Raw genomic sequence first — 12,650 nt, 5'->3', positions numbered from 1 at the left:
GTAATAATTAGTGAAATGATTTATTTTTTGTTTGCCAAACTGTTTTTCCGCACACAGACAAACCTCTTTTAAACTGCATTAAACCCAAATTTAGTGATATCATTTCTACATGTAAAGGAAAGTACCAAAACCAAACAAGGAGCAATATACAAAGTTACCACACTCGAGGTGCAGGAAACCTTAATAGTTGAATATTTGAAAAGCTTTCAAATATCGGCCCTCAGATTATTCAACCAACTTCCCACCAAATTCTGCGAAAAATTCAGAGATCAGGAAGCTCAAACACTTTTTAAAGGAGTGATTCCTGCTCTTCATTAATTTTTTCCAGCTTATGTTTCAGGGCTTATTTGGGATTGGTTCTTATGAAATTGTTTACAGATTTGCAGTCTGCTAATGTTTCAATCATTCCCTCAAGAATCAATTGAAGATTAGACTATTTTCTCTTCCTGCTCAGCAGAGAGAAAATTAATTTATAGAATTTAAAAATAATGCAGCATCCGGGCGAATAATTTCTACAGTGACTTCATACAGAAGATTATTGCTATTATAGGTACCAATTTTTCCTATTTAATGTATCCTTATATGCACACCAGGCATTGAATGATAGTTTTTCAGGAATATTTATTTAAAAAATAAATAGGGTAATTTTTCTAGATTATATGTTTTCCAATTTTTTATAGGCTATGTGTGGTTTAAAGCAAATCAGCATGCCAAATTATTCATCACTAAAAGTGAACAGAATATTCCTTATTGAATACAGTTCTCTAGTTCTCTTCATAAGTAACTTTCTAACAACATCTGTGTTAGTTTTGCATTTTGCTAATAATCGATTGTATTACCGCACCTGTCTACTGACACAAAAAGATTGCGTTCTTTGTGTCTGGTTAGGTGGTTATTTGTGCAAATTTCTAACCAAAGATGAGACATTATCATTCTTATTTGGCTTGTAGGGAATATGGACTTGAATACCTATTCAGTTATATAAGAAAATAATACATTCAATGGAGTTGTTTGTTGTAATTATTGTATTAGGATTGAAGCATAGACTAAACAGAATAACATCGTCTTTAGACCTATAGGTTTATTATTTAATAGTTCCTGAAGAAATATAACTCTCAAATAATTGTAATTATTTTAGAATTATCGTATTTTACATTTTCAAATTCAAATTTTGTAGAAAGCTATGCTCTTGGTAGTGTCTCAAATAACTGCTAAGAAAATGCAAATATTCTTGCAACCATATTTATTTACAAAATATATTTATTATATATATAATATACATATTATAGATATATAATAGATACAGCTCCTAGAAACTTTGTAATAAATGTGTCATAGTTTCCATTATTGTCAATACATTCGTACACAATGATTTAGTTAAAGTATGTAGATTGTTATTGAAACAAAAATAAGCTCGTAACTGTATAAATTAATTTTGAGTAAAAGTATGTAGTATTATTGGAATCTTCAAATAAATGATCTTCAAATAATAAATGTTGAAACCTTAGAAAGTATATAAAACGTATGCTTTCTATTTACAGATTATTAATTATTCCATTATCAGTACCACATTGTTCTGATTGTCTTTTGCTGGGTTAGACCGCCGAGATTACATTATAATAGGATCAGCAGATTCAGCTGAATTTAATCCAGGATTTTGTAATCCAGAATCAGCATAAATAGATAATCACAACCAATTACGGTAACTCCAGTTTGGAGATTGCACGTAAATTTGTATTGTACACACTGCCAAGTTAAATGGATTGTACTTCAGCTTACTCTATACAGTCAAATGCACTTTTTCAAAGGTGGACAAAAGTCTACTTTGTCTTCTTCTTGTAAGCTTTTCTGTAGAAGTCGTAGAACAGTACAAAAACTAGCAAAACGTTTGGAATGAAAAGGAGAAGAAGTCCTTTAGCTATTTGACATTTTGGTGAAAGAGCTTGCATCTGATGAGCGATAACTATGACAAACTGCACCTAAAATGTACAAAAACCAACATTTAATTCAAAAGTAGTTCAATTGTAGTAAATCCACTTCATAAACATAGAACATGTACTTTAATAGAAATACCGTTTTTTATATTTTTATGTCAATAAAAATAGTCTCCGAGACTAACTATTGGTTTTCATTTCACTATAAATATTACACTTTTCTATAAAAAACTAAACAACTTCAGGGTTGGCATGATAATGTATAGAAATACCGATGATATTTGAAAAGATTTATCATGATAAGCAAATATATTATAAGAATATTTAAAATTATGAGATTAAATGAAAATACCTAGTATTGAATGCAATTACGTACAAAAGTATATAAAGTGTCAAAAAATATTTGATTAAATCAAACAGAAAGAAATGAAACTACTAGCCTACAGTAATAGAAGCATTTTGAACATAATAATCCAACTTATTACAAGGAAATATGTAAATCGAGTGAAACAGGATAGAAATTTAGATAACAGTTTGTATAATAAATATTTATGTATCAATGCACTAGGCCTATTAAAATGTTTAAAAACTTTATTTAATGAAAATTAAGTGAGGATAACTGATCTATATTCAGTGTGACCATGCTACTTATGTTTCGTGAAGCTGAATGCTAAAGGTGATAAACAAGGAAAATATTATGGAAACCTAAGTTGCAATAATTGCAACTTACTATTAACTTCTAATTATTAGAAGTAATTTCTACTGAAATTGTTAGAAAATTGAGTAGTTATAAAGTCAATTATTGTAATATTTTTGTAATCGAACTGTCTTTGAATACCATGAGAAAGTCTACATCATTCATGAACTTGTAAAAATTTATAATAATGTGTCAAATGTAATGTATAATAATTTATTTATTACGCCTATCTCCTTTGAAAAAAATGGATTAGCCTATACGGAATTATAAACTTTAAATAAATTATGAACACCAAATAATAATTATAAACATTGTGAAGATTGTAAGAATTTTTAATTTATGTGTTGAGTGAAATTGTGAATTTATAGATGATGTGCAGGTTCTACCCGTGCTCCACAATAGTCTTTTAAAAAACAAATGGATTGACTTTAGTTTTATAGTTCCATGATGATATTAAAACTAGCAATTTACAATAGAAACATTATTTGATTAGGCTTGGGTTCTTTTTTGAATGAAACCATCGTGACCAAAAACTGTAAAATCACCTATCATGCGTGAGTTTGAACGAAGTTAGAAAAAATATCCAGGATTGAAGAGAAAGTAGACGGTGTCAGAAGAGAGTTTATAGTGATAAAAGATAAAGATGATGATAATGATGGATGATCTTCCATCAGAAAAAGAAGAAGAAGATGATAATAAATGAGGAATGAAGATTGAAATAGAAGAAAAGCGATACAGGACAGGAGAATACTGTATATAGAAGAATTCAATGGAAGAATAAGAAAGAGATGAAACGTCTAAGCTATTGGTATTATAACGCTATAGTTGAACGTATTACCATTTGTGCTGTTGTAAGGTATTTCTTCCACTTTGAAATTGTTTTCTGTATTGCTTGGTTGCCCAGAGCTGCCAGAAGGTAGTAGGTGTACATTACAACGTGAATGATGGAGTTCACCAACACACAAAATGTTGTCATACCACCTACCAAATACAAACAGACAAAAAATAGAATATCAGCCATTTGAAGTTAATTCTTCTTTGAAGATTCTGATTTCCATGCTTCTCTGTTATACTTACAAAGATTCTATTCTATATAGTGAGCTATTAGTCTATCTTAATTTTTTACTATTCAGAAATAACCATTCAATCATTTGTCTAGGATTTTTCTATTTTCAAAACTATAACATTATTTCACCATGCCTCTAGTCCAGTCTTCAATTCATGTTGAATGTTGAAGTCGCTAGTTTCGTATTCTTAGACTACTTTTTTACAGAACTAATTGTGAGTTTTATTTTTACAACTGGCTGTTAAGCTCTATTAATCTGTTTGGCTTCAAAGCAAAATTTTTATATAAATTCTTGTCGAGTAATTATAAAAGGTGACTTTTTTCGTTCATACAGTACAGTACTTTCAAAGATTAACTGGAACATCCAACAAAGTAGTGAAACATTGAGTAGTGAATAGTTGGAAAAACTATTTATAGAGCTTCCGGAGGAAGAATAGATCTTACAGATTTGAGCTATGTTGAATCCAGACTGCTGGGCTCTGTTTTTAAGCATTGGGCACAGATTACTACAAACAGTGAGATTCATGTTATAAGGTCAGCACTTGATTAACATTGGTTTCACATTCTTGTCTATCATTTGACAAAGCAGATAGGTCCATCCTTTTCCAGATCCGCACCATTGTCAAATTGTTAATGGTTAGACTTTAGGAATATGACTAACTACAAAAATATTTCACCTCAAAATTGAAATTAAAATCTATCTAAATTATGAAAATATATTATCAAAATAATGAAAAAATATAATTTCTTGACACATAAAATATATTTGAGGTAGAATTGATCATAATTAACAAGAATCAGCTATTATTATCAGACATCAGATTTATGGATATAATCTGAATCACACCTTTTCTGTTTTTTTCTGAGGATGGTGCCCACATGAGCTCTAGGCTAGTGCGTGGATAATGAGAGATGAGTGGACCTACCGCTTTAGTTGTGTTCCGAAGCACAATAAAGCGATTTTCAAACTCATAAATTAATAAGAGTTTGGCTCTTAAAGTGGTCACCCTTACAACGGGATTAGCAGGCACATAGAGCTTAACTTATCTTATCAGCGCAACCTCGAATCCCAATCGCTATAAACCCTTCTACTATAGAAGGCGGTGTAAAAGGAGAAGTGACAACACTGCCGTTCTATCATTCTCACTGACTTTATAACGTCAATCTTGCTGTAGACTAGACTAATACCGTGCAGATTGAAGTACTGATTGCATTAAAGCATAAATTAATATAATATAAATTCAAACTTGTAAAACTAAAAATTTTTTACCGAATGTGGATCGTTCAAACTTTCAATGTGCAAACGACAACGACCCTTCTTGTATAATTTTATTGGTAGTTCTTTAGTCTATCAAAATCGGGTAGGAATAATTTTGGATTTAGTAATTATAACCATTATTTTTGCTTGTATTTATTGTATTTAAATCCATGCAAGCCCATGACTGAATATATTGAATGAGACAACCCTGCACTATATTGTCAAATTGAGCTGGCTATATTCTACTATATAGGATTGCATGGAAGGTCGCAATTTCGCACTATCTAGGGTTAGGGTATGTCCAAAATCGGCTGTCCAAAATCTGTGTATGTGCAAGTAGCCTTAAGGTTTAGGCTACCTAAACCTTACCATGCGGATATTTGGTCATCTAAAAGCCCAAGTCTCTTCGTGATTTGTTCAGATTATAGTTATGCAACGTTATTTTCCTGAGGCTGGGGTGTTCTACTATAGAAAGTTGTGGTGGTAGAAGTGTTAAGCTTTCCTCAATCATTCACTTTTTATTTTATACACTCACCTCCAACGTACTTAGTGGCAACCCAAACAAAGAGAAGCGTTGAAGCATGATGATATACGTGTAGGAATGATACTTGGTTCTGCTTCTTCCTCAGGATGAAAAATACCTAGTCGAAAAGAATTTTCTCATTAGATCAAAGAATTTGAATCGTTGGAAACCTCGAATAAATTGCATTTTCATGTACAGTACTGAACTGTAATTTTTGTCATCTTTTACGAACATGTCATCATGTAACATGGATTCTATTGAAAATTATTATTTTTGTTCTATTCATTTATTACATTGTTTAATAAATAATGTTAAACATTACTGTTTACTATTCAAATTTTACTAAGTGTTGAAATATTCAGATGAGAACTTTGCGAAGACCATGCTTTAATATGTTGGGAAAATATAAGATTTTGTTTAATTGAATGAACTATAAATTAAGTTTGACTTACAGTTTCTATGAGCTCCACACTTTTCAACATGAAACACCACCAGAATCCTTCGACTAGCTGCAAAATTGAAGAGAAATATTTGTAAAATTTTAAAACTTCACCATTTGTCAAAGGCTAGAAAAATTATAGATTCTAAATTAAGTTCATCAAACCCTGTTGTGACAAAATCTACAGCTAATTTGAGTGTTATGTGAATTGCGTTGTATTAGGTTGCTATAGCTTAGTTTTTATTAATTTTATTGCTCACTGATTATTAAAAAATTGTGATTTTCCACCGTTTTGAGTAAACATGTTCTTGGTACTGTAACTAATTGAACTACTGTATCTAATATCTGACACTGCAAATATGACTACAAAATTGTTGTAAGTGATGAAATGATCAATGTGATACAATGGGCTTAATATTGTTTAATTCATACTGTTATCGTTATTTGCTTGAGGAACATTCCGATTAGGCTAATCCACATTTGTGTTCTCCGCATATTATATTATCACAAGTAAACTTTAGTTTAGTGCAATAATTACTGTGACTAATAGTTACATTCAATGTTTACTTACACTAACAGCGTTGGGATCATCCGAGTAGTCAACAGGTTCACATCCCAGTGACAGTGTCGTTGTCCATCCCGAAGATAATATCTGCAACAAAGTTACAAAAAATTCTTAATTTTTCTCAAAAATTTAATTTAATTCAACTAAACAATATAAAAATATAACTAGAACTTGATAATATAGCTCAATTTAATGTTCAAATATAAAGACGTCAGAATAATGCCAGATGCTGATTATTTAGAGTCTAGACTAATATAAGGATATAATAACACAACCCATGAACCAATCATAATAATATAATAATTGAGATTATTGACAATGTCAAATAATATGATTTTAAATATACAGAAATGATAGTAAAAAATTGACATGATAATTAAAGAGGCCAATTCCTGAATAACAGAGACAAGATCGAAATTGTGCTGCTTCAGCTTTAAATTACATTCAACAAAGCAGTAGAGTTTGAAATTTGTATTCTGGAAATTATTAATTTTGGGTAAAATCAATTTGATAACTGAATCGTTCAGCAAAATTTACCATTGTTCCAAATTGTACTTATAGGAAGTTAAGGAAATATTAATAGTGGCATTGTTATATAGAAAAAGCTAGTCAAAATTCAGTCACTGGTACAACGAATTGAAGTTCATGACTCAAATTTACACTCAGAAAATCACACTGAAAGTTGATATTATCTAGTCAGATTTTAAAAGTATTATAGATGTTATTGAATAACTTGAGCATAAGCAATTTTCAAGAAACTTGTTACTTGTATTATGTAGTTACTTGATAATATCCAATGATAAATATTATTCGTTTTTGAACTAATTTTAACGACACTACAGTCTAATTTTTAATAATAGTTATTTTTAAAAACTAGTCCCCACGTGTGGATCGCCTTGGATTTTCAAATCCATTTTTGGATTTGGAAAAATGGATTTGAAAATCCGAAAGCGCTCCGCACGTGCGTACTATTTTTTAATAAAACTATTATTAAAAAATTGGAATGTAGTGTCGCCAAAAATAGTTCAAAAATGAATTATCAACTAGCAGTTCGTCATGGATAGTGAAATAGATGAGGATAAATATTACTTTACACTTAAATTTATGCTGAGGTAGATGCTCAAAATACTATTAATAAGGAGCAAAAGTACATGACGTACTACTTTTACTTGTAGGAGGGACTATGTTGAGAGAAAAAATTTATCTCTAGTTCATGATAATGATAATAATAATATCGAGTGACCTGGCTGGCTGTCAGAGTTTTCAGGTCGCAACTGATCAATTTCAGGGCCTCTGACATGACCTAACGACTGCTTTTTAGGCAGCCGGGACCGACGGCTTAACGTGTCCATCCGAAACACGGGAGTGGCCCGAGATAAATATCTTGCCCGGGCCGGGATTTGAACCCGGGCCTCTGAATCATAAAGCCAGCATCTGATCCACTCGACTATGGCCACTCCTTTAGTTTATGATGAGATCTGAACATTAATAACTGAACACCACTTCAAAATACTTCAACATATTTGAGAGGTTTTAACACTCACTTTATAGAATATGAGGCTGTTGGCGATCACTTGGAACGTGTTGTATCCAATGATGATTTTCCTCAGATCGAACGCCTTCCTATTGTGCATGTAGCGAGGCCCGAGTGACACCACCACATAGATGTAGCCGATTGTTACGAGCAGCACTATGCCTGGGTCCGACATCAGGGTCCAGTCTTTCACTCGTGGATCTGTCATAGATTCAGGCACACTATTAGAGCCGTATTTAGAAAATTCATTGTTACATTAGCTTTGTTCATATTCCAATGTTCATTTATGGGCTTTTAAATAATGTTCCAAGTAATCATAGACACCTTATCGTAATGATGCCTATATTCTCCACTTTATTGCATCTCTAACTAACTCACTAACATCATCACATCATATTTTCCAATTTTGATTTCTTATGCTATGTAATTGCTTTAGCCTAATTGCTTTAAATTTTAGGACAAAATTATGTTATTTTACCGTACACTCAAACATTTCAAAGTTCAAATAAATAAATGATCCAATTGTTGCTATTTTACCTGCGAGATCATTGAAGAGTGTGTTGTATCCTGTTGAAAATTTCTCAAAGACTTTGGCCATTTTGAATGTGGAAATTCCAGTGATTTCTGAAAAGTTGAAAATCATTAGTCATTAATAATAAAGTTAATTTGTTTTCGTAAGTAGACATTATAGGGTTTTTAATACTGAGTATATTTTTGATCTTTGGCCATTTTGAATGTGGAAATTCCAGTGATTTCTGAAAAATTGAAAATCATTAGTCATTAATAATAAAGTTAATTTGTTTTCGTAAGTAGACATTATAGGGTTTTTAATACTGAGTATATTTTTGATCTGCAATTTTAGTGAGGAATTGATTGATTTATGAAGGAAATTTAATGGACTATATTGATTTATTATTTTGTAATGTGATAATTACAATAACACAATGGAAAGTATTATTCTATCAAAACTTGATTGAGAACAGTTTTTGACTGACCCTGTACTTCCCTCTCCAAAATGTATGGTTTAAACAATAAATAATTCATTTTTTTAGTTCGGGCTCAGAAATGTTAATGGCAATTACTGATAGAAAAATATAATTATTGCTATTTTGATTCCATCACTTTAATCCATTGGAATAGACAGATTTTCTACAGTGCTCATCACAATAAAAAAATTTGGTTAGATAAAAGCAAGATCTGAACAAAATAAGAAAGTAATGAACCCTAACAGAAATGAAATAACTCATGAAGGCCCAAAAATTTAGGTGCGTGTGCTTATTGTTGGATATATTATGACTGCTTTTTTCAACCAGCTTTTACAACTTGAAATAATCTTCCACTTATGTGGAGTACTATACTAAAACTTTATTCATATTCAGACTAAATTTACTTCACTTGAGCTTATATGTTTTGCTTATAATGTCTACTTATACATTTTCATTGGACTATACTTGAAGCTCTCTAAGACCTTAAAAATTATGAAAATGTGAAACTTTATTTTCCTTGTAACCCATAGAGGATTCGGATCGATTTTTTGTAAATTTGAGTAGAAATAAAACGATTTGTGTTGAATGTGTTTTACCTTGATGGTTGAAACAAATGAACCGATGTGGCACTCAGTAGCAGCACCAGCACCGACCACGCATCGCTGCCCTTCAACGCTTCACACTGAATTACATTTTTCACCGTCGTTTGACAAACGATTAACTTGATTTATAATTCCATCGAATAACAGTGCAGCTCATCCGATTTACAAACAATGGCGAAAACTTGTGTGTGAACAGATCGCTAGCCTAATATGAATATTAATCTGCTCATTCTTTTCTCTTTAATGGGTTAATGTGGGCTTCCTAGTTTCTTTGAATGAAGTTATTTTGTGTTTTCAACTAGGATTAATTGATGTTTCAAGAAATTTGGAAGTTAGCATAATTTTTCTACTTTTGGTTGAAGAAATTTCAATATCAGGATCTTTATATTATTTTCGTTGTTTGATGGTTGAAGAAATTCGAAAATTAGGGTTGACAAATTTGTTCTATTTGAAGGAAATCGAAAAGTTATGATGAAGTAATTTCATGTTTTTTCAAATTTATATTGATTTTCAAAATGTAGTTTGTGCTTCATGTATCAATACTCCTTATATGTAGCTTTTTACTATTTCCCTTGTGCAATTCTGTGTGTAGGATTTTGTAATTTCGTAATACCTATACAACAGGTATTAGGAAATGGGAAAATGTTTATAAGAAAAATATTCATTGTTAATATTGGGCTTTAATAAATGTTATTATTTATAATATCTAAGATTTTATTTGAAATATTCGATTATTTTTTCATAAGTAAGTGCTTGAAATGGATTGAACTGGAAGCGTTGAAATAATTTCATTGGAATTAGAATACTAAAGATTATGTTTTATTCCAGTGATAATAAAATGTAATTCTCTTGTTATCTTCCAAGGTTAATGAGTGATTATAATTATAGCAATTGCTGTGAATGTTTCCATTGTAACTGGAAAATTCTTGAATTTCGCTTAAAACAAGGAAATGTTGAATGTTTCGTGGAACTAATGATTAAAAATGGTTAAAGAAAAGAGGATCTTGAAATATCTCGTCTTGATACCTATGTAGCAATTTGCTTGTCTGTAAATGGGATTAGTTTTGTATTAGCTTCGATTAATGTAAATTTACTGAAAATTAATTCTCTGTTACCAAATTGTAAATTCACTTGATATACATTGAAACAGTAGACTAGTGTAATTATAATGAGAAAAATGATTAATCGTCTTACACGAAGGTGAATAGCAGTCACGCATATGGAGATGAACATTTCAAATTATACTATTTATTTGACATTCAAACAACACGATTAAGAATAAGTCTCTATAATAATAATAATTATTATTTTTTTAGAACATTCAGTTTTTAGGTATACTTGAAGATTTAAAGTTATTTATTGGAAAATATTACTTACTAGATATGTTTTATTAGTATTATTATTTCATATGCTTATACTATGCAAATGTATTTTGTAGTTAATTGTCAGGCTGCACTCAATTACGGAATTGTTTGTTAATGTTTATTACGCTGCTCGTATTCACTTCGATTTAACAAATCAGCCTCACAAATGTAGCTCAGAATGTATTTTAACTTTCAAATATGAATTGAACAGTACAATGCAATTTTCCTCTAGTATCCTTGAACTCAGTAAGAAAGAGTTTGCTAAATGTTTGAGCTTTCATGGTGATTGAATTGTTGAATAAGTAATGATGTTGATCATGTATCAATCTCTGACCTGGTTGTACTAAATGTTTAGGTTTACGAAATTATTTATTATTTTGATTTTTTGGTTAACTGAAATTTCAAACCTCAACTTTTAAGTTAATTAATTTCTGCTCAAAATTAAACTATTGTCAATGTCAGTTCTCAAACTCTGATAATTATTAATCAATGCGATATATATCAATTGAAATAGAGATCTGGCTTGGATATTAAATCAATAATATATCAAATCAAGTTTTTTCATTTCTCTATTCTCTGACTGCCGAATGGCAGTCAATTAATCATTGCGAAATTCACTAGACACCAATATTAAAAATCTGGTGTGGTACACTCACACAACTTTCCTTGCCCATATTTGAAACTACGATCAGACTTCTGTATATGTGTATATATAATTGTTTTCAAAGTACTTTTCCTTTGAGTGAATAATTGTGGAATTCGATGATTTTTTTAGTCGTTCTTTTTTTAAAGTCGTCAAAACAGCTGTTCTACAGATGAAATATCTCGACTATGTGTTATTTTTATGAACTGTGCTACCTACCTACCTCATGCACGAGAAGGAGGTTACTTAGTCCATTTCCCAAGGATGGGATGAACCCAGGATTGGATTCCCAGAAAGGAGACTCATGCCAGTTGATAGAGCTGATAAATAACTAACTATACAGAGTATGAATTTGAAAAAAATCGGTCAAGTTATTTTTGAGAAAATCGTGAAAAACATGGTTTTTTAGTAATTATTCGCCATTTTTCTCGAGAATATTACGGAGCTCCTGCAATTTTCCCAGGAAAAAAACTTATGTCATTTGATAGGGCTTATGAATAGCTATCCATGGTTTAAATTTGAAGAAAATCGTTAAAGCCGTTTTCGAGAAAACCGTGAAAAACATGGTTTTTTAGTCATCATCCGTCATTTTTCTCAAGAATATTACGGAGCTCCTACAATTTTCCCAGAAATGAGACTTATGTCAGTTGATAGGGCTTATAAATAGCTATCCATGGTATAAATTTGAAGGAAATCGTTAAAGCCGTTTTCGAGAAAACCGTGAAAAACATGGATTTTTAGTCATCATCCGCCATTTTTCTCAAGAATATTACAGAGCTCCTGAAATTTTCCCAGAAATGAGACTCATGTCAGTTGATAGGGCTTATAAATAGCTATCCATGGTATACATTTGAAGAAAATCGTTAGAGCCGTTTTCGAGAAAAACGTGAAAAACATGGTTTTTTAGTAATTATCCGCCATTTTTTCCGCCATCTTGAATTGGATTTTATTGAATTTCTTATTATTGGATCCTCATGGTATAAGGACCTTAAGTTTAAAATTTCAACTCAATCGGTTAATTAGGAATGGAGTTATCGTG

The 12,650-nt window shown here is 30.9% G+C and overlaps 2 protein-coding genes across 3 annotated transcripts in view; one reads left to right on the top strand and one right to left on the bottom strand.

Moving 5' to 3' along the window:
* LOC111061927 (oxysterol-binding protein-related protein 9) overlaps positions 1-12,650 on the top strand; it is a 101,574-nt gene that overhangs the window by 4,811 nt on the left and 84,113 nt on the right. The gene's annotated exons all lie outside the window — the stretch shown is intronic.
* LOC111061949 (elongation of very long chain fatty acids protein AAEL008004) lies at positions 1,062-9,746 on the bottom strand. 2 transcript variants are annotated; one of them, XM_039422484.1, is made up of 9 exons: positions 9,599-9,746; positions 8,736-8,771; positions 8,554-8,604; positions 8,027-8,217; positions 6,489-6,569; positions 5,931-5,987; positions 5,491-5,596; positions 3,470-3,612; positions 1,062-1,979 (listed from the first exon to the last, which is right to left on the bottom strand). In XM_039422484.1, the coding sequence occupies exons 2-9, from the start codon at positions 8,743-8,745 to the stop codon at positions 1,821-1,823; spliced, it is 798 nt and encodes a 265-aa protein (XP_039278418.1). In that variant the 5' UTR covers positions 8,746-8,771; positions 9,599-9,746; the 3' UTR covers positions 1,062-1,820. The 2 variants fall into 2 exon arrangements, with proteins under 2 accessions (XP_039278418.1, XP_039278416.1); XM_039422482.1 differs by lacking the exon at positions 8,736-8,771 and having other exon boundaries at positions 8,554-8,640; positions 9,599-9,726.

This window comes from Nilaparvata lugens, chromosome 2 (genome assembly GCF_014356525.2).
Source record: "Nilaparvata lugens isolate BPH chromosome 2, ASM1435652v1, whole genome shotgun sequence".
NCBI lineage: Eukaryota > Metazoa > Arthropoda > Insecta > Hemiptera > Delphacidae > Nilaparvata > Nilaparvata lugens.
This window is presented reverse-complemented; position numbering and strand designations above follow the sequence as displayed.